The 26726-nt window shown below is 37.7% G+C and overlaps 2 protein-coding genes and 2 long non-coding RNA genes across 26 annotated transcripts in view; 2 read left to right on the forward strand and 2 right to left on the reverse strand.

Moving 5' to 3' along the window:
- Positions 1-26726, reverse strand: part of si:dkeyp-94g1.1 — a 204767-nt gene that overhangs the window by 52326 nt on the left and 125715 nt on the right. The window lies entirely within an intron of this gene.
- On the reverse strand, positions 1535-13068 carry LOC147846502 (uncharacterized). Its single transcript, XR_015479116.1, has 5 exons — positions 10425-13068; positions 9838-10283; positions 9487-9796; positions 2780-2990; positions 1535-2558 (listed from the first exon to the last, which is right to left on the reverse strand). It is a non-coding gene; the product is annotated as an uncharacterized LOC147846502 (long non-coding RNA).
- LOC141378913 (uncharacterized) lies at positions 7897-21859 on the forward strand. The gene is made up of 8 exons (XM_087241516.1): positions 7897-7988; positions 8086-8199; positions 8907-9212; positions 13139-13423; positions 13524-13658; positions 14471-14514; positions 17759-17884; positions 17999-21859. Exons 2-8 carry the CDS (start codon positions 8142-8144, stop codon positions 18143-18145), a joined length of 1101 nt encoding a protein of 366 aa, XP_087097642.1. The 5' UTR covers positions 7897-7988; positions 8086-8141; the 3' UTR covers positions 18146-21859.
- On the forward strand, positions 24075-26641 carry LOC141378927 (uncharacterized). Its single transcript, XR_015479053.1, has 3 exons — positions 24075-24244; positions 25652-25975; positions 26289-26641. It is a non-coding gene; the product is annotated as an uncharacterized LOC141378927 (long non-coding RNA).

Genomic DNA, 26726 nt, shown 5'->3' on the forward strand with positions numbered 1-26726 from the left:
TGAAGGAGGAAACATATGTGGGCTCCAAGCAGTCACTTATCTGATGTTTCTCACCCACATCTGTTATTCTAGAAGCTTAAACAGGCCATCATGTAAGGCAAAGTTGAAGAAAAATAGAACTTCCTGGCAGAGAAACTCATTTTGAGTTTGAGCTTTCTCTGCTTCAAAAAACAGTTTTGCATTTGCTAAGAATATCGGACAATTTTTCTGAACAACTTTCCGATCCACAAACGGAGCTCCCCGTCTGATGCATTTCGAACAAATTACAATGATGAAATTAAGATCCTCCATTTCACCACTCAAAAATTGGATCAGAAAACTGCGAGTTTTACAAGTTAACAGACTAAAAGATATTGCTTAATGTAAAATAGGTTTGCACAAGATTGAAACCAAAAACTGACTTTTGAACAATTAAATTTTCCAGATGACTTGAATAATTACAAAGAATTAATTTTCAAATTTAAATGGTGAAAAACATGAGATTCATCAAGAAAAGCCACTTGCTTTATATCTCTATGTGTTCATGGCATTTCCTTTAGTGTCATGGGCCGGGTTTTTCAGAAGTAATCGACTAGGATTTTGGATAATGGCTTGAATCTAATTTTGAAAATAGTTTTTTTTTTAAAGAAAAAACGGATTACAATAGGATTAGATCACATAATCCAATCTTGGTCTTGATCCGGATCGAACCTTTAGTTTAGGTTTTTTAGACCTTTTTTGTAGGATTTGTATCACTTTGATCCAAAAAGTCTGGATTAAACTGATCCCATCAGAAAGGTGGATTCAGCATGGATTTCATGCCACAGTTACTGTAGATGTGTCAACCTTTACTGGTCTCGCGGTTTGGTTACGATAATCATGCCCTCGATCCGGTTCAATTCGATATCTCGGTGCATTACGGTGCATTGACGATGCTTTCCATACACAGTGTTATATTTTGGGGGAAGGGTATAACAAGTTGTCTGTAAACACACAGACACACAGCACCACACTGTCTCTCATTCACACACATACACAAACATAGACAGCACCAAACAAACAAACAAACAAACACAAACACACTCAAGCTCTCGCAATATGCGTTTCGCCGGGAGAGCTCACGCTGAGCGAATCGAAAAAAAGAAAAAAAAAAGAAGCACTTTTCCGATGGTCCCTTACTGAGAGCTCCGCACGGCGCGACCTCTCCTGGCTAAATGCATATTGCGAGGGCTTGAAGGGAGCAGTAGTCGTAATTTTGAGTGAAAAAAAGAGAAAAAGACAGCTGTGAAACATAACCAGCTTTGCCTTTTTGTAGGAAACACACTTTAGATCTTTTTAGGGTAAGAGGTTTTTGAGTTATTGCCGCTATAAGTGAATGTATCAGGAATATCGAAAACAAAACCAACTGAACCACACTCATTTCTGGTGCCCCCCTGGATGTACAGCACCCTTAGCATTTGCCTATACTGCCTATGCAACGGGCTGGCCCTGAGTTGGCTCCTGAGTTTTGTAAATACTCGCGACAGAGTGCATAGGAGATAAATGACGTCAGTACATGATAACCAGTTATGATTATTACTGAACCGATACCGAATTGCCTGCGTCTGCATCACGGTGCACCAAAGAAACATATCATTTTGACAGTCCTACCCACAATGTAATGAAAACTTTAAAAATGTGTCAAATAATGCTATATTTAGATCATGCAGTATCTTACAAGATATCCTATTTATTCATAAGATTTTAATTGTATTTGTTTGTCCATCAGGCTACAGTGATTAGGTAGGCTTTAATGTATTCAGCCTTTTAGTTTTGGCGTACAGCAAAGTAAAAAGTGTTTGGCCTTGTAAAATAATCCCCCAAACAACTGTCTAAATAGACCAAAAACAAAACATTTTATTCTGTCACTAATTGATATGTATTCATCACAAAGGAAAATATTTAGTTTTTAGCATATTTATTAGGGATACATGCAATGATTACAGACTAACCCCCCACAAAAAATGCAAAGAATGGCAATCACTGATTTTTGAAATCACTTTCAACAATTGCACAAAGAGACTGAAAGGGCAGAAGCACAGCTTCGTCTGGCAGAGAAACAACTGACTCTGACCAAACTGCAGCAAACCAAGGCCAGACTTGAGATCCGCCTCCTAAAGGGTTTGCTCACACAAGCTGCTCTTTCCACATCAGAGGAGGGAGTCTGAAAATATTGTGGAGTTTTTGACATTAAGTCTTTTTTTTAGATTCAATACATCTATATTTGAAACTTGTAATAAATATCCTCAATGTACAGTTTCTGTGTTGTAGATCTCAGGATAACGAACTGCTGGAAGTGGGTGGGGTTTTACTTGTTCTTAGTTTTTTTTTTTTTTGTTTTTTTATGTGTGTGTGTTTTCATTTCAAATAAAAATAAACATATTGACCCACACTGGCTATTCTACTTGTTGCTCTTTACATCTATAGTTCTACATTGGGATTCCCTATCCTGTTTGAGCACTGGTTATCCAGATTTAGTGATCCCGAAAAGTTCCTAATTGGATCAGATTGATCCAATTCGATGTTGCTTTGGAAAAAAGCTGTCTCAAAAAGTAAGCTGGATTACATGATTTAAGCTGTCAATCTTACATTGTCCTTTTTTTTTTTTTTTGTGAGTATGTTGTTGTATTTGCAATGTCTGTATTTTGTACTGTCTAGAGCCAGCACCTAAGCTTTTCACTCATCATACCACACGTGCTGCTGCCAATGTGACAATAAATGTGATTTGATTTGATGACCACGGATCACAAAAAAAAAAAACAGATTACTAAATTCGAATCAATCAATCTACATGTCATTGCAGATTAAGTGAATAAGTCGCACCATGTTGGTGTTTTGTAACATCTAATTTTTACGAGGTGGGTCATTAGCCCTATGCTCAACCCCCAACCTGGAAGACCAGGGGACTATTTCATAAAAGTGGTTAAGAAAAGCGGGGATTAAAGTCAAAAGCCTGACTTCAATGAGCTGAACTAAACGCTTAAATTTGTTCCATAACAGCAAGTTGAAGATCATTTGATCGGACTAGTCTGTGTTCAGTTTAAATAATCTAGATAACTGCTCGTGCATGTTTCTGTCGTGAAACCTTAAAAGTCGAGCATAGATACATCGATTATGTTGCGTGCTACCATGGCAACTTCGAGAACTGAAAGAGCTCTGAAATGAGACACAGCTGTGTTCACAGCGAGTGAGCCGCGAAACTGCAGATTGTTTAATAGGCTACATTAGTAGCAATATATTTTTTAATATAGGCTATTATTTAGGCCTATTAACATGAAATTAAATATTTGTTATAATACATAGTAATTGTGCTTGACCGTGCGCGTGCGTGAGAGAGAGAAGGATTTGCGCTTACTGCCAATTGTTGCTTGCAAGGAAGTTTTAATGCCTTGCAGGCTCACTATAACATATGTTCTAAATGTAAGCACATAGGTTTAAAATAAATAAAGAGCCGTGCACGCACAAGCGGTGGGATTTTTAATTTGCTCCCGAATCTGCTGCAAATCGTTGCATTCCGTTTGCCACTTGTGTTTCCTGCGGCCCGTGGGAAAATATCTTTACATTAATGTGACGCTGTTGCACAGTACGTGTCATGTTCACCACACGAACAACCACCAGATGTCGCTGGTAAACACTCACAGAACTACAAATGTGTTTGTAAATGGACTTTAACTTCATACATGCTCTTCCCCCACACACCTGCTTCCACATTTAGCTTGATTACATTCGCACACCTGCGGACTTTCAGAGACTGATTAACACACACTATTAAAGCCACACATTCACTCCTTCAGATTGCCGAGTCTTGTTATCTGTCACAGTAACATTACAACGCGTTTCCTTTGTCTGTCTTTGCTGTGTTTTTGATCCTTTGCCTTGTTTATTTATTTAATGCTGTTTGCTGCCTGCCGGTATTGACCACTGCTCGAGTGACAATTCTAATAAACCTGCACGTGGATCCAAACTTCTGTTGTTGGTGTCACTTCCCCGTCGTACAGAAGACTCGGCCACATCATGCGTCTGCGTCAGGAAGCCCGGTCTATAGAGGAATATGTGGAGGACTTCGTCCAGGTAGCCCATTTAACATCTTTGGATGATTTATGCCTGATGATATTTTTTCGTGGAGGACTATCTGAACCTCTGTACTTCACAATACCACTGCATGACCCCCATTGGACACTTGAGTTCTACATTGATCTGGCTCTGCAACTTAGTGGGTCCCCCTTCACCGTTGGCAAGGTGGAGGAAACCCCTAAATGTTTTTTTGGGGGGGGGGCAATAGACAGCAAGACCCGCCAGCTGCGGGGCTTGCAATCCCCTCTACTGACAATATTATGCTTGCATCTCCAGTACTTCTGTCCCCTGTTCACCAGCCTAGACCTCAGCCAGCTCACAAGATGGCCGTCTCCAGTTCCCCATGTCACAAGATGGCTGCCACCAGTTCTCTATGTCACAAGATGGCTGCCTCCAGTCTGCCAGTTCACAAAATGGCCGCCAACAGTCCAGCTTGCAAGATGGCTGCATTCGGTCTCCCAGCTAACAAGATGGCTGACACCAGTTCCCCATGTCACAAGATGGCCGCCTCCAGTCCTCCAGCTCACAAGATGGCCGCCTCCAGTCCTCCAGCTTACAAGACGGCTGCTCCTCCAGATCACAAAATGGCCGCCTCCAGTCCTCCAGCTCACAAGATGGCCGCCTCCAGTCCTCCAGCTTACAAGACGGCTGCTCCTCCAGATCACAAAATGGCCGCCTCCAGTCCTCCAGCTCACAAGATGGCCACCTCTAGTCCTCCAGCTTACAAGATGGCTGCTCCTCCAGCTCACAAGATGGACGCCTCCAGTCCTCCAGCTTACAAGATGGCTGCTCCTCCAGCTCACAAAATGACCGCATCCAGCCCTCCAGCTCAGAATGTGGTAAGAGTTAATCTAGCACAAGCTCAGAAGATGGTTTCCTGTTCCTTGTCTGTTCCTGCCATAGTTCCCGTTGCAGTTCCTGAAATACCATCACCTGAGCCACCAGAGTGGCCACCACCACCTAAGTTACCAGAGCTGATGCCACCACCAGAGCTGTTACTGCCAGAGCTGCCACCGCCACCTCCAGAGCTGCCAGACCCTCCAGTGCTGCCAGACCCTCCAGAGCTGCCAGACCCTCCAGAGCTGCCAGAGCCGCCGCCACCTGAACCCCCTGAATGGTCGCCGCCGTCGCCACCTGAACCCCCTGAACCCCCTGAATGGCTTCCTGAATGGCCGCCGCCACCTGAGCTTCCTGAATGGCCGCCGCCTCTATTTTCATTAAAAAATAATGTATATCAGTCAGGTTTTGTTCACACTAAACAAAACCTCCGTCATCATTTACTCACCCCTTAACTTGTTAAAAAAAGTTTTGACATTCTTTCTTCTGTTGAACACAGAAGAAGCCTGGAAACCTTTAACCATTGACTTCCATAATATTTGCTTTTCCTACTATGCAAGTCAGTGGTTACAGGTTTTCGGCTTTCTTTAAAATACATTTTTAGTGTCCAACACAATCAGTAGTTTGGAAGCACTTGAGGCTGAGAATACAGAGCAACTTCCCCATAATCTTTATGAAGTAATATGTCTTAAAAACATGCAAACTATAACATTTTGCAAGTTTTCTTCAATACAAGATACAGCTTATGAAGGTCATTTTGGGGAAATGACTTACCTGGGTAAATAAAGGTTATTAATTGATGAGCGTTGAGACATTATAAGCAAAAAGCTGCGCTTTAATTTTTTAAACACCCACAGACATCATCATCACCAAATATAAATCAGATGCAAGACTTTCTTGTACATAGCAGTTGGTTTATGCATTATAGGCTTTACATTATAGAGAAAAAATAACATTAAACCAAGACCGCTGTTCAGTCAGTTTTCCTAATGGATAAACAACTCTCATTAATAGTTAACATGCTTTCACTGTTGTTTTTAACAGGAAACACAATTACCGGTACTTATAATTCTCTCTTCATATAGCCGTATGCCTATTACATACCCATAATGCACTGTGATATAGCCTGGTTCTGATCATATTGCTTTCTTACTACAATCGATCTGCTCCAGAGTTTGTTTTAATTGAGCCGAGACCACCTCATTCAGGCGATCTCAGACCAATTGTTTTGGCGTACATCTGAGCGGGATTGCTGGATTCATGTAAGAATGGGTTTTAACCACAGCGGTTCAAACTGTAGTTCTGCAGAATGCCTAAAAAGTTATCAGTATTGATAAAAGAAAAAAAAAAAACTGTATATTCTAGTCAAACCATTCTTCTGCAATCTCATACCAAAAACGGAAATAAGGGCAGTATAATAGCTGAAAATGTGGGTGAGCGTTGCTATTATGTAATCGTATTGTATTGCAATATGGAGCAATTAAGTGTTGTTGTTAAAAGAAGTAATTCACAAATACTTGAAAATGAGCTGATTTAATGACAGTAATTCTCTATGGTTACAACTAAACTAATTACAAAATAACTGTATAAAATGATAAAATATAAAAAGATAAAAACATGTAAAAATAAATGTACCTAGCTTAAATGTTATAATAATTTTACCATAGGTAGAAGGAGAGACAGGGGGAGGGAGAGACAAAGAGAGTAGGTAGGCCTCAAAGAGCCAGAAAAGATTGCCTCCAGATCAGGAGAGGAGCAGAGCAGGAGAGAAGCAGACCAGGAAAAGAGCCAGAGAAAAGTTTATGACCTATTTTGTTTCTTTCTTGACCATGTGACCAATTCTCAAATACTGAGACAATCAAACTGACCATTAAACATGTGACCTCATCGTAAAAGCGCTAAAGTCCACACACCAGGCCCTGATCTTATCAGTATCTGCCTTTGGAATTTGTGTGAGACCCCTTTGGTGAAAAAAGACATGTTTTGCCATAGAAACAAATGCATATGATAACTTAGACTCTTAGGGTGCTTTCACACCTACACTTTTGTTTCAGAACCTGTCTCGAGAAAACTTTGAGTAGGGCGGGAAGTTTTGTAAGTCTCCGGATGCCCCCAAACGAGTGATAATCTCTCGGTAATCTCGCGTTTCCCTCCCGGTACTCAAATAGGCTACGTCGCGCACCCTTTTCACACCTCCCCACCGCTTCTCTCTTCACTTTTAGACACATCGCGTGCACCTTGTCAAACACCACCAAACCACCACCTCTCCTGACAGCTGAGCAAGTCTCTGCAAAATAAACCCTGACACTTAAACCAATGTGAGGAGAGTTTACTCACAGCTGACTTGCTTTAGCTCTTTTGGTCTGATTAGAAACTTTGCAGTGTGAAAGCGAACCGCTCCAAGAGCAAAGAGCAACAATGTAACATTTGTAATCTCTGTTTCGGAACAACTGAATCGATTCACAGGTGTGAAAGCACCCTTACATTGTCATATGCCAAACGAACCGCACTAACTGGGGAAACACACCAGGTTCCAAAACAAAAGTCTAGGTGTGAAAGCACCCTTAAATCTCTGGTAAATCTGATGTGCCCATTTCTGTTTCTGACCTACTTGCACTACTTCTGATATGAAGATATCTACATTCAAAACTCCCATTGGTTTTCAAAAAAAAAAGCTGATTCTGTACTTGAGTTGATTAAAAAAAACACAACCTTATGTCAAAATATCAAAGGAATTTTGATTTCTTAACCCCCGTAATGACCAGAAAATTGCCAATCAGTATGAAAAGAAAATCAAGAGTGAGATTATGAGGCAAGTTTTCACCAGTCTGAAGATGAGAGTTTGACAAGTGCAAACCTACTTGATACTGTAGCTTGATAAGTGCAAAACCTACTTAGGGTCTTACACACTCACTGCTAAGGGCTAGTGGTTTGTGAAGTGGTTGGTTGTACGTGAGATCTTCCTTTGTTGTGAGATCTCTGAGGGGTTTGTGCTGTGCTAACTACACGTCAAGCCATTTTGGGTCCTGTCTTCGGATGACTGCACAAACAGACTCGCAGTACTACATATTTACATTTATTTTGTTGAATTTTAACATTCAGGTTTTTTTTAGATTTCCTGTCGAGACAATTTAAATAAGGTTCTCACTTCCTCAGCCTGAAAGTAAGCAACAAAATCACCACAGAAGGATCAACTCTATTGGTCTGTTGCAATGAAAACGTGTCACCATCTCGTGTTCTTCATGACATTTCTGATGATCTGCAGCAGAGGTACCAAAACATGATCATTTTATCTGATTGTTCTTTAATGGTTGTTTCTATAGTTAGCTGCATTTCGTTACAGCATGCATATTTTAAGTGACTTTTGATTGTCATAACTGGTTTGATGATTTACGGACTGTATGACATTTGTTGACATTTTTGTATTGCAACTATTTGTTTATATTGCCGCCAAAAAAATCAATTCCGTCTTTATTTACTTATCTTCCGTTTCTTCCAAGCCTTTTGAGCATTTTTCCCTTTGGTTTAATACAAAAGAAGATATTTTGAAGAATGTTAGAAACCTAAATCCACTGACTTCCATAGTAGCAAAAAGTATAATTGGAGTTGATGGCTTCTGTTGTAAGGCTATGCAACAGTAAATAAAAAAGGTTTGGAAGCACTTGAGGTTTAGTAAATACTGACAGCACTGGACTTGCTTAAACTGGTAATTTTATGATATTTATTAAAATATGTATTCAAAACTTTAGTTGATTTTATAGTTCATTTGAAAGTAATTTCCCTTTTTGAGTAAACTTTTTTTTATTTTTTATTAACATGTCCATCTAAGAAAACAGCTCCATCTAGTGTAAATATTCAACACAATAAATCATAAATGGCTATCGCATGTATAAAATATATCAATCTAATGAAATAATAAACTAAGGCAAGTCCTGCACTTTGATAAAATAACATATCTTTGTTTTTTCTCTCCTCAGCATCCAGATCAGAAGGTCCTGTGTTTGTACAGACAGGGCAATCCGTTAAACTGGACCCAAATAAAACTCTGTCTGGGCTTAGTAGATTTGCGTGGATAAAAGATCCAAATGCCAACATAGTCCGATTTTATAATGATTCTAACACAATTAAATATCACAGTTTATATAAGGAGAGAGCAAAGTTCAATAATCAAACCTTCACTCTGATGCTGAAGAACATGCAGAAAAATGACAGTGGAAACTACACCGCAAAAGCAAGTGGACAAAAAGAAACAGTGGTTGCTGCATATTATGTCTCAGTTATAGGTGAGTGTTGCATAGTCTTTCAAAACATTGACCTTATATTCTTCATGTCTTCCAGTCTCTTTCACTTCTATTGATTTTTAGATGCGTGTTGTGCTGCTTGTTGTTGCAAACTGATATTTGCATGCTATATTATACTACTTGGGGCTGCACTGTGGCTCAGTGGGTAGCACAATCGCCTCCGGGCAAGATGGTTGCTGGTTCGAGCCCCAGCTGGGTCATTTCTGTGTGGAATTTGCATGTTCTCCCCGTGTTGGTGTGGGTTTCCTCCGGGTACTCTGGTTTCCCCCACAAGTCCAAAAACAAGTAGTATAGGTGAATTTGGTAAGCTAAAATTGCCCATAGTGTATGTGTGTAAATGAATGTGTATGGATGTTTCCCAGTGATGGGTTGCAGCAGGAAGGACATCTGTTGTGTAAAACATGCTGGATAAGTTAGTGGTTTGTTCCACTGTGGCGACCCCAAATTAATAAAGGGGCTAAGCTGAAGAAAAAATAAATGAATGAATGAATTATTCTACTTTTTATGTATAGTTCTGAACACACTTGTTTGTAAGAGTAAGAGGCAAAAAGTATTTTGACTGTTATCTGTCGTTTTTTTATTCCTAGCCATTTCCCCCATAGGATACAGAATTTTCATAAGTTCTAAGACAATCGCAAAAACAAGCACACTTCCACATCACACAATCATGTCAATAAAAACTGCCCATAATTGTGTGTAGTGGAAGAGTCATCTTTCATTAGGGAACACCATTATCATGAGGGTGTATATCTTTTCTCAAACAACACGTAGGAATACTTGAATAGCAAAAACTATGATTTCCCACATTGTAAAACAAAATCATGGCTGCCTTAAATTTTTAAATTGAATCAAATTAATCTTACGAGTTCACTGAATTTATGTTAAACTGACTTTACAAAGCTAGCATAACTTATAAAATTAAGTTAGAACATAGAGGTGTGAACCTACACTGGTCTCATAGTTCGGTTACGATTATCATGCCATCGATTCGATTCAATCTTGATGCATCATGGTGCATTAATGATGCCTTCCATACAACAATTTTATATTTTACTTTACAGCACAAGAATTTCTTTAATAAAGTGCATCATTTATAATACATTTTCTGTGTATTTAAAATACAATTTCATATTTTAATACAAGCAGTCAGATATATGTACTATACCTTTCATTTTACCTGCGCAAAGATATTACTTGCTCTTAAATGCACAGAATAACATAGACGACAATCATCAGCCCTTTTAATAGTTTATTTTACAGACTTATAATATGCTGTTGTTCTATTGGAGTTTTTATTCCAAAATGGCAGCCGCCCCATCCAGTGGCTGTTTCCCAAATCGTAAGTGTCACCTCTTGGTGATTCTATGCTCTTTGCTTTTAAAGCATTGTTAAGCGAGTTGTTAAACGCCTATGATTGGTCACAAGCTCAACAGAAAAGGCTGTGGTTGGCTTTAACGCTCTGGCGCTGTTCACTGATGAGTGATGCTGATAAATGGCAGCAGCAATCACAGCTTATCCTGATAGACGCGATGGAGAAAACTCTACAGACATGCTTGTGTCTGAATCCACAAGTATCACTATAAGGAGGAGCTTAACGTGAGCAGAGTTTCAGCGTTTTTTAAATAGATGGAGCGTTTTAACTACTCGCGATCGCATCGTAAGCTACCGCAATATAGAGCATATGAGATAAATTACACCAGCTACGTAATAACCGATTAGGATCTATTACAGAACAGATACCGAATTGTCTGCGTCTGCATCGAGGTGCACCGAAGAAACAATTAATCTTGAAACTCCTATTAGAACATGATTAACTTAGTTTAATAAGTTACAATGAACTAAAAACGTGCTGTCGTGACTAATTAATCATATAATTTTTACTGTGCAGTAAAATATTGGCCAGAGCATATCATTTTACTTGCTTGTCATCCCGCAGTCATTCACACTTCAATAGAGAATGAGAATGTGTTGTAACAGCGCAATGCATTCTGAGTATTTAGGACAAGGGAGCTTGATTCTTACTGATCTCGATTGATTTATCATATCAGATATACACTCATCAGCAATAAACTAAGCGCTCATTTGACAAATAATAAAGAAAGTCTTCTCTGGAAATGTTTCCTTGCTGCAGCTCGTCACTACCCTATCAGTTATGGATAAACTTGTTCATTTATTTGATTCACCCCCTGCGCTCATGCTCTATTTCCATTGGTAAAGTGTAACTGGAGAAGCAGAATGTTATGGAATACATAATATCAGACACACAAAGAGTGTTTATAAAGCTATATACACATCAGTTGCGAGATGTTTTTCAAAAGTCGTTACTATGTATGTTTGTTTTTCTGTTTTGATTTCTATTGGTTTGCATTGTGCTCTCCTGCGTTTGACCACAAACATGGCCGACCACAACTCATCATGACGCAGACGTTCCTGAGCCCTATATGGCAGTCATTTTTGTTTTCACTTTGAAGTGCCCTTCACAGGGTGATATATCCCATTTGTAATGCATCATACAGTGCATCCAGAAAGTATTCATTGCGCCTCACTTTTTCCACATTTTTTTATGTTACAGCCTCATTCCAAAATGGATTAAATTAATTTATTTCCACCAAATTCTACACACAAACTTTGTGTTGCAACTTTAAATCACGTGTACATAAGTGTTGATAATCTTTGCTGTGAAGCTCTAAATTGAGCTCAGGTACATTCTGTTTCCACTGATCATTCTTGAGATGTTTCAGCAGCTTCATTGGAGTTCACCTGTGGTCAATTCAGTTGATTGGACATGATTGGAAAAGGCATACAGCTGTCTATATAAGGTCCTAGGGTTGACAATGCATGCCAAAGCACAAACCAAGCATGAAGACAAAGGAATTGTCTGTAGACCTCTGAGACAGGATTGTCTTGAGGCACAAGGCTGGGGAAAGTTACAGAAAAAATTCTGCTACTCTGAAAGTTCCAATAAGCACAGTGACCTCCAGCACTCATCACCAGGTTAATACCATCCCTACAGTGAAGCATAGTGGTGGCAGCATCATGCTGTGGGGATGTTTTTCAGCAGCAGGGACTGGAAGACTAGTCAGGATAGAGGAAAAGATGAATGCAGCAATGTACAGAGACATCCTGAATGAAAACCTGCTTCAGAGTGCTCTTGACCTCTCTTGACTGGGGTCACTATTCATCTTCCAGCAGGACAATGACCCAAAGCACATCACTAAATATCAATGGAGTGGCTTCACAACAACTCGGTGAATGTCGGTGAATGAGTGACCCAGTCAGAGCCTAGACCTAAATCCTATTGAACATCTCTGAGATCTGAAAATGGCTGTACACCGTCACTTCCCATTCAACCTTTTTGAGAGGTACTGCAAAGAGGAATGGGTAAAAATTCAAAAGACAGATGTGCCGAGCTTGTGGCATAATATTCAAAAAGACTTGAAAGAGGCTGTAATTGCTGCCAAAGGTGCATCAACAAAGTATTGAGCAAAGGCTGTGAACACTTCTGTACATGTGATTTTTCAGTTTTTTTTATTATTAATAAATCTGCAATAGTTTAAAAAATATATTTTATCACATTTTCATTATGAAGTATTATGTGTAGAGTTTTGAGGAAAAAAAATTTTAAATCCTTTTTGGAAAAAGGCTATAACATAAATAATGTGGAAAACATTATGCTCTATGAATATTTTTCAGATGTACTGTACATCTTTATTGTCAACTACGCCCCCTAGTGGGGAAATTGCATACTGTTGCTTCAAATTGGAATCAAGTTCTGATTTTTGGGTTACATATGGCATCACAAGAGTTCAGATTTATGAAAAAAAAAAAAAAAAACGCTACAACATGCCAAGTCCATGTAACCTCTCAACCTGCTTCTTAAAGCCTATATTTACTTCAATATATTCCAGATGCAGTGGATTCTCCTGTTCTGCATGAGAAGTTGATCATGATCAGTGTTAACTCCTGTATTGTTGACGTCTCATGTAGTGCCCATACTCTTCAACTCAACAACCGATACTACAGCAACAACTGCAGTCAGGAGGAAGTGACATCATCTGAAATGCAGACTTTAACCCTGTACTGCATAGGGAATGTGGTTGTTTGTAATTACAGTAACCCAGTCAGCTGGAAGAACTCCACGATAAAGATGAATCACCTTTGCACATTTCATCACGAAAGCAACAACTCCAGCAGTACATCACCTTTATATTAGGTTGCTCATAATCAAAATACTAAGAATTATCTTTAATGAAGAGCTCTGATGACTGTTAATGTCACATTTCACTTTAACAGAACCTCCTGAAATGCCTCCTGACCAGCTCAGTTCTTTTCCTCTCTACTGGCTCTTGGTCATCGCTGCTGGTGTTACAGTGTTGGTTTTTGTAGCAGTTTCTGCAACAATCTGCATTTACCAGAAGGGTAGAAAAGGTATGGATAAAATGAAAAAGATATATACAGTGGTCCCTCAGTATTCGCGGAAGCTACGTTATAAAAATAACCATCAGTAGGCGATATCCGTGAAGTAGTCAACTTAATTTTTTTTACTTTTAATTACTAAGATGTTTTATGCTGTAAAACTCCTCACTCCACTTTGTAAACACTTTTCTCAGACAGGCATTAACATTTTTCACACGTTTCTCTCTTGTTTAATTTAGTCCAGTATTAGAGAATGAAACCACAGATCAAAATCATTTGATCTTCATTTATTTATTCTGTAATGGTGCCCTACAGCTGTGTAACTTCTACCTTCCTTTAGCATGTCCAGACGTTCACCTTTTTGTGTAGTAGTTAGCATCTTTCTCTGCTTTTTGGGTGCTACCGCAGGTAGCTTTGATGGTGCTGAAGGTTTTGTTGACATTGTGCAAATGTTGTGACACTTGCAAACATACCAGTACTGTACTTCAAGGTCACACTGCTAGCGACTGACAATTTACGTAAATTTTGCAAGCTGAAGGTAATCTGTACTGTACAGGAGACATGGCATGGAAGAGATTGATTGACAATCGTCTACAGCCAGTCAGGACACAGAACACAATGCGCTAATCACGAAGCAGAACACGATGAGAGGCAGCAAAAAGTGAAGCAAGTTATAGCAAAGGACCACTGTATATATATATATATATATATATATATATATATATATATATATATATATATATATATATATATATATATATATATATATATTATTTTTACTCTTTGTGGGATTCTTCATAATTGTTCCATTTTGAATCTCTTAGAAGAAGAAGAAGTGATCGATCACACCATCTATGCACAAGTTAAGGTAAGCTTTAAATCATTTTGTGCAACATCATAGATAAATCTCAAATGAACACATAGGGCCCTATCATACACCTGGCTCAATTGTTTGCCAGTTTCATTTTGACCTAGTCTCATTTTGATTTTTTGCGCCACGCTGTTTAAATAGCAAATGCATTTGATCTCATATGGGCCGCCATAGGCGTTCTGGTCTAAAAAAAAAAAAGAGGTGTGTTAAGGTGCACTGCTGGCACGTTGCTATTTTAGGAACTATAATAGACTGCACAATAGACGAACTGAGAGCAGGTCTAAAGTCCAGTGCAGAGTGCGTCAGTAGTGCGCCTCGCTTAAGCATTGCTTAATACATACAGTATGAACAGCAACACACAAATATCTTTACATATGAAAAATAATTAAAGGATTAAAATATTACAAAAATTATTATTTTCTTCATAAATACAAAATCCATTGCCTCCATGCCTTATTCATCTCGGTGGGCTTTTTTAGTTTATTCATGACAACTTGCTTTTGTATAATGTTATTATTAGTAGTATTATTATTTATTATATGCATATTTATATTTGTTTTATGAAAAACAAGCTGGGTGAAGCAGTGGCGCAGTAAGTAGTGCTGTCGCCTCACAGCAAGAAGGTTGCTGGGTTGCTAGTTTAAAGCCTCGGCTCAGTTGGCGTTTCTGTGTGGAGTTTGCATGTTCTCCCTGCGTTCCCGTGGGTTTCCCCCGGGTGCTCCGGTTTCCCCCACAGTCCAAAGACATGCGGTACAGGTGAATTGGGTAGGCTAAATTGTCCATAGTGTATTAGTGTGTGTGTGAATGTGTGTGTGGATGTTTTCCAGAGATGGGTTTTGGCTGGAAGGCAATCTGCTGCATAAAAACTTGCTGAATAAGTTAGTGGTTTGTTCCGCTGTGGCGACCCCGGATTAATAAAGGGACTACGCTGACAAGAAAATGAATGAATGAATGAATGAATAAAAACAAGCTTAGGTTTGTCCACCTGTCAGGATCATATAGGGCATAGCATGTGTATTTGGATATAACTCAGTTTTTTTGACCACACTTCATTATTATTGTTCATTTATTCGTTTGCTGAAAATTAGAACTAAATTTAGAAATAGTTTTGAAACAAATCTTTGCACTTACAAACTAAATTAATGGATACTAATGGATGTCTGTGCGTACAACACATTTCCTTATCCACAAAAGAGTGAAAGTGAAAGTAAAGAATGAAGAGGCTCATTCACTCATTCTCGTGCTGTAGATGCTCTGTTTAACTGGTATCTCGCTGGTGAAGTGTTCAGCTTTTCTAATTACAAATTCCACCATGTAAATAGCGTATGCGCTATGGTGTGAAGAATCTGACACTTAAAGGAAATGGGAGATGAGACTCTGATCGGTTTATTCTCAAAACACACCTATAACTCATTACGAGAATAAGTACAACCCTGTTAGATCATGCGCCACGGCACAAAGCGGATTTTTCTGTCCTTAAAATAGCAAAAATGGATTCTGACAAGCCCTCAATGCTTTTGCGCCCTGCGCTCTGGACTTTACTTCCAGATCCTCAAAATAAAGCCCTTAAAATCCTTGGGTTATAGTAACCCAATGCTGGGTCAAATATTGCCAAACCCAACAGTTAAAATTGTTGTAAAACAGTTGTAATTTGAATTGAATGTAAAAAAAAAAACAAAAAAACAACAACATTTGTTTTGTAGATATTTGACTCTGTTTAATTCATACAACAAATAAATGTTTTAAAGCCAGTTATCCCTAAAAGGTCCCGTGAAGTTAAAATAATTTTTTTTAGATGTTAGTTTTAGTTTGTTAAAATGTCTATAATCTAGTTTGCTCAAAAAAATTTAAAATAAATAAAAAAACGGACAAATTTGCGTTTAGAAAATATAAAACTAAGGCGAGGCAGTGGCGCAGTAGGTAGTGCTGTTGCCTCACAGCAAGAAGGATGCTGGTTCGAACCTCGGCTCAGTTGGCGTTTTTTGTGTGGAGTTTGCGTGGGTTTCCTCCTGGTGCTCCGGTTTCCCCCACAGTCCAAAGACATGTGGTACAGGTGAATTGGGTAAGCTAAATTGTCCGTAGTGTGTGTGTGTGACTGTGTGTGTGGATGTTTCCCAGAGATGGGTTGTGGCTGGAAGGGCATCCGCTGCGTAAAAACTTGCTGGATAAGCTGGTGGTTCATTCCACTGTGGCGACCCCGGATTAAGAAAGAGACTAAGCTGACAAGAAAATGAATAAATGAAAAAAATAAAACTGAAAGATTTTCTGCCTAAAATAGATCAACAATTTTTTTTCAAGTCACCTCATACTTCAGTTTTTCATCAAATCTTCTGACCAATCACATGCTCTCAGGTATCTGACATGCCCTGCCCCCTACTCATTTGATGTGTTTAAGCTCAACCACTCTCCCTAACAGAGCTGTGAGAAAACAAAACACTATTGGCTGTTTTTTTTAGAAGGGAAGGACCTACTCTGTCCTACCCTTACTTCATTTTTCAGTTAAGATTATGCCAAACATTGAATAAAAATGCTCATTTCAAAGCGCTTCATGGGACATTTGAGGCTATAAAACACACAGAATCCCTGTCCTTAAACAGCAATGTTTTACATGCAGAAACAACAGCAGCCTAAGCAACTGAACATTGTCTAATTTTACGCGCACTGTGAAAGGAATACATTCATTTATATCAAATCAACAAACACAAATATGTCTCAATAAACAACAAAAGGAATAACCTCGTCTTGTACCCTATCATTTTTCTAGTCACTCTATAAGTTCAAGATGATGACACGAAGGACAGCATATGCTTTTTTATTTTACATAGGCCTATCGAATGTCATGGGATCTCACTTTTCACTAAGGTAAAACATAAAACCAAAATGAAAGAAACACCATTAAAAGAGGCTCTGTTTTGTCAAGTTTACATGTTTACAGCAATGTCACAGTGTTTAAAAAAAGAACCTTTTATTGGCCTTGATTTAATAAAGCAAATAAAACGAAAACAATGTCATATCATTTGTTTCGAAAAATGAATAAGCAGTATCTCAACGTACATAAAGCATCTTTGACATGACTGGACCCACAAAAATTCCCAAATCATGTTTTCAGGGAAGTCTATGCCTCATTTAGGGGAGCCGAGCTCCCTCTAGCTCCCCATAGTTCGCACCCTGATTACACTTATAGTATAAACGCAATTAAGCATGTACAGTAGAATTTATGATTCTTTTAATTGTTTTGCAGCCAAAAAATAAAGTAAAAAGCCCTCTGGAGATGTTGGAGAGATCAGGGAATCCTCAGACTGTGTATGGGTTTGAAGGAGAGCACAAGCAAACTCAGAACACCAGTCAGACAATGACAACACATGAGGTGAGAAAAAGAGGAAATCATTTACTTCATGCAAGAAGCATCAAAAGAACAGCTATACATTGTCTTCCTATGTACTCCACTTGATATATGTTTACTTCATCTGTATTTCCACAGGCACAGACTACAATGGAAAATCCCCCCTGCACCACCTACAGTACAATAGGAGAACACCAGACACCAGCACCGCCCACTGAATCAGAAAATACCATTTATTCGGTTGTGACTAAACCCCAACGTGGCAAACCACCTATTCATACATAGTATATTAGTAGAATGCAAATAAAATGTGTCAATAGATATATATATATTTTTCCGCATATATTTAAAATACCATACCCATGCATACTAAAACAACGGCAATTAAATAACAGAAATTTACCCTAAAATAACTGATAATAAATTACAGAAAATTTAACTTTAGGACATTTCTGTAATTTAAAGGCTGTTATTTTACTTTTTTTTTTTTTTTTAACAGTGTAAGTTACAACACTGTTTTAAGCAAATATAATCACAGAGCAGGCAGTTGCCTCTTTCAGGTCATGAGTAAAAGTCAGCTCAATAGAGTAAAGGAACTATGGCATCATTTTGTAGGATAATCAGCTGTTAGCATTAGACTAGTTCCCTCAAAAAATAAAGCTCTGCGTTCAAACATAGTTCATTATACTTGCATATATTTCCAATAAAATAATCTTCAAAAGATTATACAACTTATGACTTTTGGCTCCTAAATCCAAGCACAAGAACTGGAAACCATTAGGCTATAAATGAACTACTGTACTGTACTACTGCATTGTCACCCCCACCCAGCTAGCAACAATCTTTCAGGCTTATTTGTTTATTTATTTATTTTTTTTAGAAATATTGCCCATGACAAGGATTTACTGTAAATTTTTTTATTGTCCTTCAGTATACTTCACACTTCAGTATAACAAGACTCAGCCCTGATATGTGTGAGAGTGCTCACTTTTTAGTCTGAATATAAAGGACTAAAGGTATGAGTGAGTGCTGCATGACAGAATTTGTAGTCCATATAACGCCAATTTGTAGTTCAATATTGAATGGTGTGTCAAACAGTTATCTTAAATAAGTCCAAACGAGTCTGCAAGAGTCTAGATTAGAGTTTAGAGTCTCCTTTGAACAGAGTTGTCTTGTCTATTATATGTTTAGGAAGGGCAGTGTTAAGATAGAGACAAAAACATGTAACTGAGGTAGATATGTGAAAGAACCTGTCCAGCCATTGAGCAGACAAGTTTCACCTGCCCAAATCTAATCAACAAAGCAGTTTCTTTGACCTGAGACCCTGCCTGTAGCATTTGCATTACTTCAGGATCTCCCAATGCTCAGGAAGGCAATGTCTCTTCCACACCTGGGTTGCTAGAATTTCGAATGAAATGACATTAAAAACAATATAAATTTAGAGCTATATAACTTAATATATTCATTTGAAACAATTTATATTCTCACAATTACTACCAGGCAACTCGTACTATATTTGCAGTATGTAATATGTTTACAACAAATAGTAAACAGGTTTTCTATATTCGTGAAATTCCCGGATAATTTACTACTTAGTCTTGTCAAATTTCGATATATCGATAAATATTAATAATAAAATATTTAAAAGGATACAAACTTGCTTTTGTTTTGTATTGATGCTGGCTTCTCTCTCTCTTGCTCTCTACATAACAGCAGGGAGTTGAATAATTGCAGTGATATTTACTTATTTCATTATTTTGAATTGTGCAGATATGATAACAATATAACAGATTAACACATCAGGACTAATTCAGCACACTTCTGGCCACACGTCCTTACTGTCTAAATGTTCAAAGTTGAGGGGGAATGGAGGCTGGAATTAGGAAATGATTAGCATTGATTGTTTTACTGGCAATAAACAAAATAAGTAAAGTTTATTTATAAACTAATTTCAAGAGGATCACGTGTTTATGATTGCTTGCGGCTGGTCACGCATTATCCAATTTATGACTGACCAATCAGATGATTCCAAGGCCACTATAAATACCCTAAGTTCCATATGATAGCCATCTTCATTTAGAAGAATCCCCCTTCCACTCCTACTCCTCCTTCTTTCCTAGAAGGGTGGCACGATGGCTCAGTAGTTATACTGTTGCCTCACAGTCAGAACGTCACTGGTTCTAGTTCTTAACAAGCCAGTCAACGTTTCTATGCGGTGTTTACATGTTCTACCCGTGCTCATGCGAGTTTCTCCCAGGTTCCCCGGTTTCCCGGTTTCCTTCCACCATCCAAAAACATGCAACTTAAGTTAAATAACTAATCCAAATCAGCACCATTGCTCCTAGTAAGTAGTTATCTCTTAAGAGCAATCACTATCTGCTCATTAGCTACAGCAGGGGAGTTCTCAAGATCTACCTGAGCTCAAACTCCCCTCACGCCTTTCAAACGTGAGGAAGCCCTGGGCTCAAGGATCTTATGAGCTTAGGGCTCTCTCCCAGCATGCCAAACAAGCTTTCTCATCAATCATCAGCTAAATGTGAACTTGTGAAAGTAAGTAAAGTCCATTCTTCATTGTAATATTCACTTTCTTTTCGATTAACCGAGCTGCTAGATTACATTGTTTCCGCACAACATGTTTCATGGCACTGCAGCAAAATGTCTATTTCTATGTAATTTTTTTTCTGAGAATTATATCTACAGTCACACTGAAGGCAGTGAGAGCGTCAAAGGTCACTCTGGCCACCCTGGCGACAATGCTGTGTGCCTTCAGCTCCGGCGGTGAGAGCATCAAAATTGGCTACACTGATCTTTTATTTAAATGGGCTGTTGCAGCATATCAGCTGCTTTCCCGCATAAAACAAGATTTCTAGTGTAAAAATGTTGCACACTTATTATCAAATTCATTTAACCATGGAAGATCTAGGTGCATGTGGTGTGGCTTTGCTTCACTTAATTATCCAATGTGTCCATATGTCTGGAATATTCTGAGGCAGCAATACTGTTTTGTATTGTTGCATTTGATTCCCGCTTAAAAAAAAAAAAAAAGTTCATCAGTAACTCGGTAGTAACTTTTTTAATGTATGTTCCAGTAGGAAAACATAGCAAAAAAAATGGAAATCCGGCGACCAGAATAATCAAACCGTTGGGAACAACTGTGGTCGGAACCAAAGTTCACAGTTACTGTGTTCTCTGGACTCTTCTGAAGCGATGGACTTTTACATTACAATGTCTTGCCGCCAAACCGCGTCATAGCTCATTACCATAAAGTTTACTTGATTTCAACTCTCCTCGATGCCCTCACCGGCGAAGATGGGCCGTGCTGCTCCTCGACACTAATCGAATGACTTCCAGCTACTTTGACGCTCTCGCCACTTTCGGTGTAAACATACAGTAAAAGTTTTTGTTCTAACCATCAGTGACACCAACACACAACGCTACTTGCTTCTTCTATGTAATAACTGGATTTTCACATGCTTTTTTTTTTCTTCGTATAAACAAGATTGCAGAATACAAAACAAATATGTGTCTATTATGTATTTTACTCACAGTTCTGTTTTATCATGCACTCATGAACCACATAGGATGGCTTTTCTTACTGCTTTTCCACACTCACAATCATGGTCACGGTCAAAAAATGTTGTGCTCCCCTTGATTACACACCTGTTCCTCTCTTCCACTCCGGATGAAACTGCTCTACCCAGTGGTCAAACACAGAGTTTCAATACCTGTAATAGCAGTTTTGTATATTTTTGTAATGTACTGTATTATTTATATGCAATATATCTGCTAAAGTATTTTTATATATATATTAAGTTAAAAAAATACAAATGTCCATGTTAGATCTAGTGCATTTAATAATATTACTTAGGAGTTTTAAGATTTGAAAACTTTTGTTGGAATCAGAAAATAAGATAAGATTGTTCTAGCTATATTGAATAGTAATTTATTGCCTTTTAGACTTTAGGACTGCTGACACCTAATAAAATAAAATGCAAAACATGATGTGGTTTAGTTTTGTAACTGCACTTGTATACCCTTAAATGTTAAAGATTTAGTTTCATAGTGTATCGAAAATTTTATCAAATATTTTTGTCCATCGTATCAAAGTTGGAAATTCCAGTCTCGTGACAACACTACTACTACTACTACTGTTGCTAAAACCTGATGAATGTGAGGACTCTGCTTGGGATACTGTTTCCAAGAGTGCAACATGCTACACAAGATGTTTCATCTTAAAAAATTATGGTGGATGAGGAACATGACCCTGACTAAGCATGATTATAAAGCAGAAAGAAGGGATAAAGAGTGAGGGAGGTAAGACTTTATAACATTAATTCTCGTCCATGAGTCGGGTGTAAGACAACAGATAATTCTATAAAACATTTATTTTTTGTATCCTATAGAATTGTCATAATATTCATGCAAAAGATTTAAGCGATCTTAGCATATCACACTAGTTGTTACATTGTCTTCCAGGAACATTTAGGATTGATTTCTGTCATTTATTTTGAATAATAATTGTATGATAGTAATAATAATAATTGCATTTTATAAAAAATATAAATAAATTGGGGCATCACGGTGGCACAGTGAGTAGCACGATCGTTTCACAGCAAGAAAGTCGCTGGTTTCGTGTCCCGTCTGGGTCAGTTGGTGTTTCTGTGTGGAGTTTGCTTGTTCTCCTTGTTGGCGCAGGTTTCCTACGAGTGCTCCGGTTTCCCTGACAGTCCAAACACATGCGCTATAGGGGAATTGATTAACTAAATTGCCCATAGTGTGAATAAGTCGGAACATATAAGTTGGCGATTCATCCCACTGTGCTACCCCTGATTAATAAAGGGATTAAGCTGAAAAAATGTAATGAATGAATAAATAAATTGTTATATTTAGAGAAAAATTAAAATAATTTGTGTGTGGGTTGGGGGGGGGGGGGGGGTTGGGGGGGGGGGGGGTGGGAGGTTGGGGGTAATATACCCAGGGTGCCATTTAAACTACAGTCCCCACTGGTAATACATTCATCTTTGTCATGACAACTTGACATTACCAAGACAAAATAATGTCATAAATCTGTCATAAACATGATTGACATAAGTAGGCCCACACGGAATCTGTGCGCGTAGAATTCCACAGATTTTCTGCAGAATTCTGCAGATTTTTAGCCCAATATTAATTCTGTTTATTTACTTGAGTAAATGTGCATCTAAATTTATTCAGTTTTTATTCAGTAATTTATTACTTTTTATTTCATATATTATAAATAATTCAGCAGAAATCCGCAGATTTTTACCAAAATTCTCTGCAGAATAGGAAAAAGCGTCCGCAGATTTCATCTGGCCCTGGTCATAAATCATTAAAATTGTGTCATGAAAGTTTTTCTGATCATGTTTTCCGTGGAACAAATTGTAATTATCATTACTCTGTCAAATAACATTTTAATGACAAATTTTGCTTGTAGCACTAGTTGACGTCCAAATAACATTCGGTTAAAAAATTCATGACATACTTAAAATGGCTTCATGGCAGCATGCGTGCACCTCAGACCATTGCTGTCAACATCTCTGAACTGCCAAATCTCTGTTGAAACATATCCGTCTGTATCATGTCTGTCAAGAGTCTTAAAACCCCCACTCTAGTTGTCGCACATGCTTCATCCTACAGATCACTTAGCAGCTTCATTTTTCTAAACAAACTTGAAACATTAATATTATTAAAAGACACTGGCAACAACTCATCCAAATAATGTGATCATGGTATTTCTATCTCGACATTCATTCATCACTTTAAGAAAACATTTTATGCTATTAATAACTTTCTGTAGAGATATATTCCGTTGTGTTGTAAGACATGGAGGCCCCATACCAAACAGATTCAATTGTTTTTGCTGCAAAACATTTTGTTTTTACCCAGAGTCTTAATTTTACCTAAAGAAAATTAAGCAACTCATCCTCTATAATATTTTTGCTGTCAACAGTGTTAAATACAGTACCTCAGGTTTTTGATAAGGTCATTTAAATGCAGAAGCAAACGAAGCTGCTGTCAGCCCTCTTGTCGCAGCATCTATCATATTGGACTAAATGCAAAAAATAATAAAAAATAATAATAATACATTTTTTTCCCGCTTTTTAATATTATTGATTGTTGGTTCATCAGCAGTTGAGTAAGTAAGAATTAAAGTAGTATTAAACAGCATGGGTCAATAATGATGGGGAAAAAAGTGCTTGTGTGGTGATGTGACTGCAGAGGAAGCAGTGTTTCCTGTCTGTTGCGTTTTGACACTCAGGAAGTGCAGTCAAGAGTAGTACAGTTTTTAAATCCATTAAATTCTTATAATGGCAATTTTTTGCACTCTCTCTTTACTTCTTTGTCTTCTGAACTTCAAAACAGGTAATACAAGTTCATTCTAAGGGATTTGTTTTGTCTTACTGAGCATTTAGTTTTTTCCTAATAGAAGTATTGACCTTATTCTCCGCAGATGAGTGGGCGCTGCCATTTGAATCTTTTTGGCACGAGACTTCCGGTCTCATTCACTTTCATTCATTTTTAGACATTAAAAACTGCTCGTTTCGCTGTTTGATGTTGCAATTTAATATTTTCTTATTATATTATGCTACTTGGTCTGTATAGTCATGCAAACATTTGTTTGGAGAGCAAGTAGTTTGACCGTTTTTTGCCATTTATTATTCCTTGTTATTTCTCCCATAGGCGACTGAAACGGAAGTTCTAAGACAATCGCGAAAACAGGCACACTTCCGCATTTTAGAATAAGGTCAATAGTCTTTACAGTACTTTTTGAAAATCAATATTTTTTTTCTTAGTTTCTTTTCATTTACAAAAGCATCCTAAAATAACTTTCTGTACTCAGGTTCATGCTTTCGAATAGGATTGTTTTTAGTTAGTTTGCTTATTTTTTTTGCCGGTTTCTTTTCACAGCTTAGCAGGTTTGTTAGAAGTGTTGCTAACCAACGTGACTGACATTTGTCCTTCCTCTTTCATTTTTAAATCTCTAAAAAAGTTATTTTTTCTTCTGGTTTTTGTTTTATGTTCTACTAATACAATATAAATGCACAAAACCCATAGGCCTGTAGCCAGAAACACACATTAATGGGTACTTTTCCTATTGAAATTTAGCTTTTAATTAATTAATACATTTTGAAATAAAATATATTAAAGACAAGTATTAAAATTTAAGCAGATATGTTGAGCACCATTAAATACAAGCTAATATTATATTTAAATATTTAGCAATTTATTAGGCTTATAATACTGCACAAATTGATTTATGTTTCCCTATATGGCTGTTATGAATTACTGTTATTGTTACTATTATTACTAGTAGTAGTAGTAGTACTAGGTAATTGGTAGTACTAGTAACTGGTAAAATTCTAAGTAAAGTAACGCCTAATAGTCAGTCAGGGGGCTCAATCAACTGTGATCCATTAGACCCCTAGCTTTGTCTTATTGTTTTATGTATACTTATTTTACATTTAGTTGTTTTAGATTTATATATACTTATTATACTTATTATTTTCCTGGTAAAGCATTTGCTGAAAACTTCAGGATTTCAGGCAGGATTTCATGCACGCCTGTGCAGGGAATGCAACAAGCTGCGTCATGTTTAGGACAATAGATCAAACAACTAAGTCTGAATTGGGTAATTAGGCGGAGACCATTTGAAAGTTTGCTGAATAATTGCTTTATTCAGGGTTTATTTGATTTTACTTTACAGAAATCAGTCGTAATCTTGTTTATGATCACTAAACTAAGATTTTCTTTTTCTCTTTTCCCCCAAAGGGGCCTTTGCTGAAATCCAGCCCATATCACTGCAAGCAGGAGACTCTTTTGAGTTTACTCTGAGGGAACAACCTCCACCATTTGTACAGTTAATCTGGATGAAAACGTCTTTTCACAGCCAACAGACAGAAACCATTGTGACATATTACAATACGTCTAAGGATTTTGAACCTGACAGTTTTTACAAGAACAGGGTGGCATTCAACAAAATGTCCTTCTCTATGACCATGAAGAATATGCAGAAAGCAGACAGTGGACTTTACTTCACAACAATAATTGGGGGAAAAACCATAGATATTTCTCACTACAATGTATCTGTTGTTGGTAAGAGCAGAATTTAGACACCTCAAAACCTACACTAGTCAAACAGATGATATCACATGATGCATGCATGGTGATCTTGAATGTGCAAAAAGGCACAATTTTTGAACAGCCTCTAGAATGACAGCTGTTATGTTTAGCATTGGCAAGGGGAGAATTCTGTTTTATGTCCAGTACATTAAATTATTCTGTCAGTCCATGCTCCAACTGGCAGTGCATTATACCCCTCATAAGATTTTTTTTAGACATTTAAATAATAAAGCGATAAACATTTTAATGTTACATATTTATTTTCTTCCATTTTTTACTGTTGCAGGCAACCATGGATCATCCACTAGCATCTTGCTTCCTTGGATTTTATACTCCTGTACATTGAGCACTATGATTCTATTTTAAATGTTTAGCATTTTTGTAGCATGGTAGCCATTCTTTCACGACGCGGTACTGGGAATCCACTCCAGCAACCTGAACTACACACCTAACAATCTTTTACCTGAGCTCAAACTCCCCTCTCGCTCTGCAAACGGCAGGGGCGTAAATCTGATTTAACAGTAGTGGGGGAAAATAACTATAAAATTAACTATAAAATTTCTTTCGAGCATTTTTTTAAGGGGACACAAATAATACAGCCGAATTGTACTATTAAAGATATGTCCACACAGTTAAAAATGGTTTCATCATTATTATTATTATAGTATGGAGACTCCGTCATTATGATTTTTTTTCAACGTTTTTCTCAGGTTCAATGACAAAG

Source organism: Danio rerio, chromosome 2 (assembly GCF_052040795.2).
Source record: "Danio rerio strain M-AB ecotype USA chromosome 2, GRCz13ab, whole genome shotgun sequence".
NCBI classification, from domain to species: Eukaryota; Metazoa; Chordata; class Actinopteri; order Cypriniformes; family Danionidae; genus Danio; species Danio rerio.

Coding starts and splice junctions, on each gene's coding strand:
- LOC141378913 (XM_087241516.1), top strand. CDS start 8,142: ATGAAAACGTGTCACCATCTCGTGTTCTTCATGACATTTCTGATGATC. Junction 9,213..13,138: donor ATATTATGTCTCAGTTATAG/GTGAGTGTTGCA, acceptor AATATATTCCAG/ATGCAGTGGATTCTCCTGTT. Junction 17,885..17,998: donor AGACAATGACAACACATGAG/GTGAGAAAAAGA, acceptor GTATTTCCACAG/GCACAGACTACAATGGAAAA.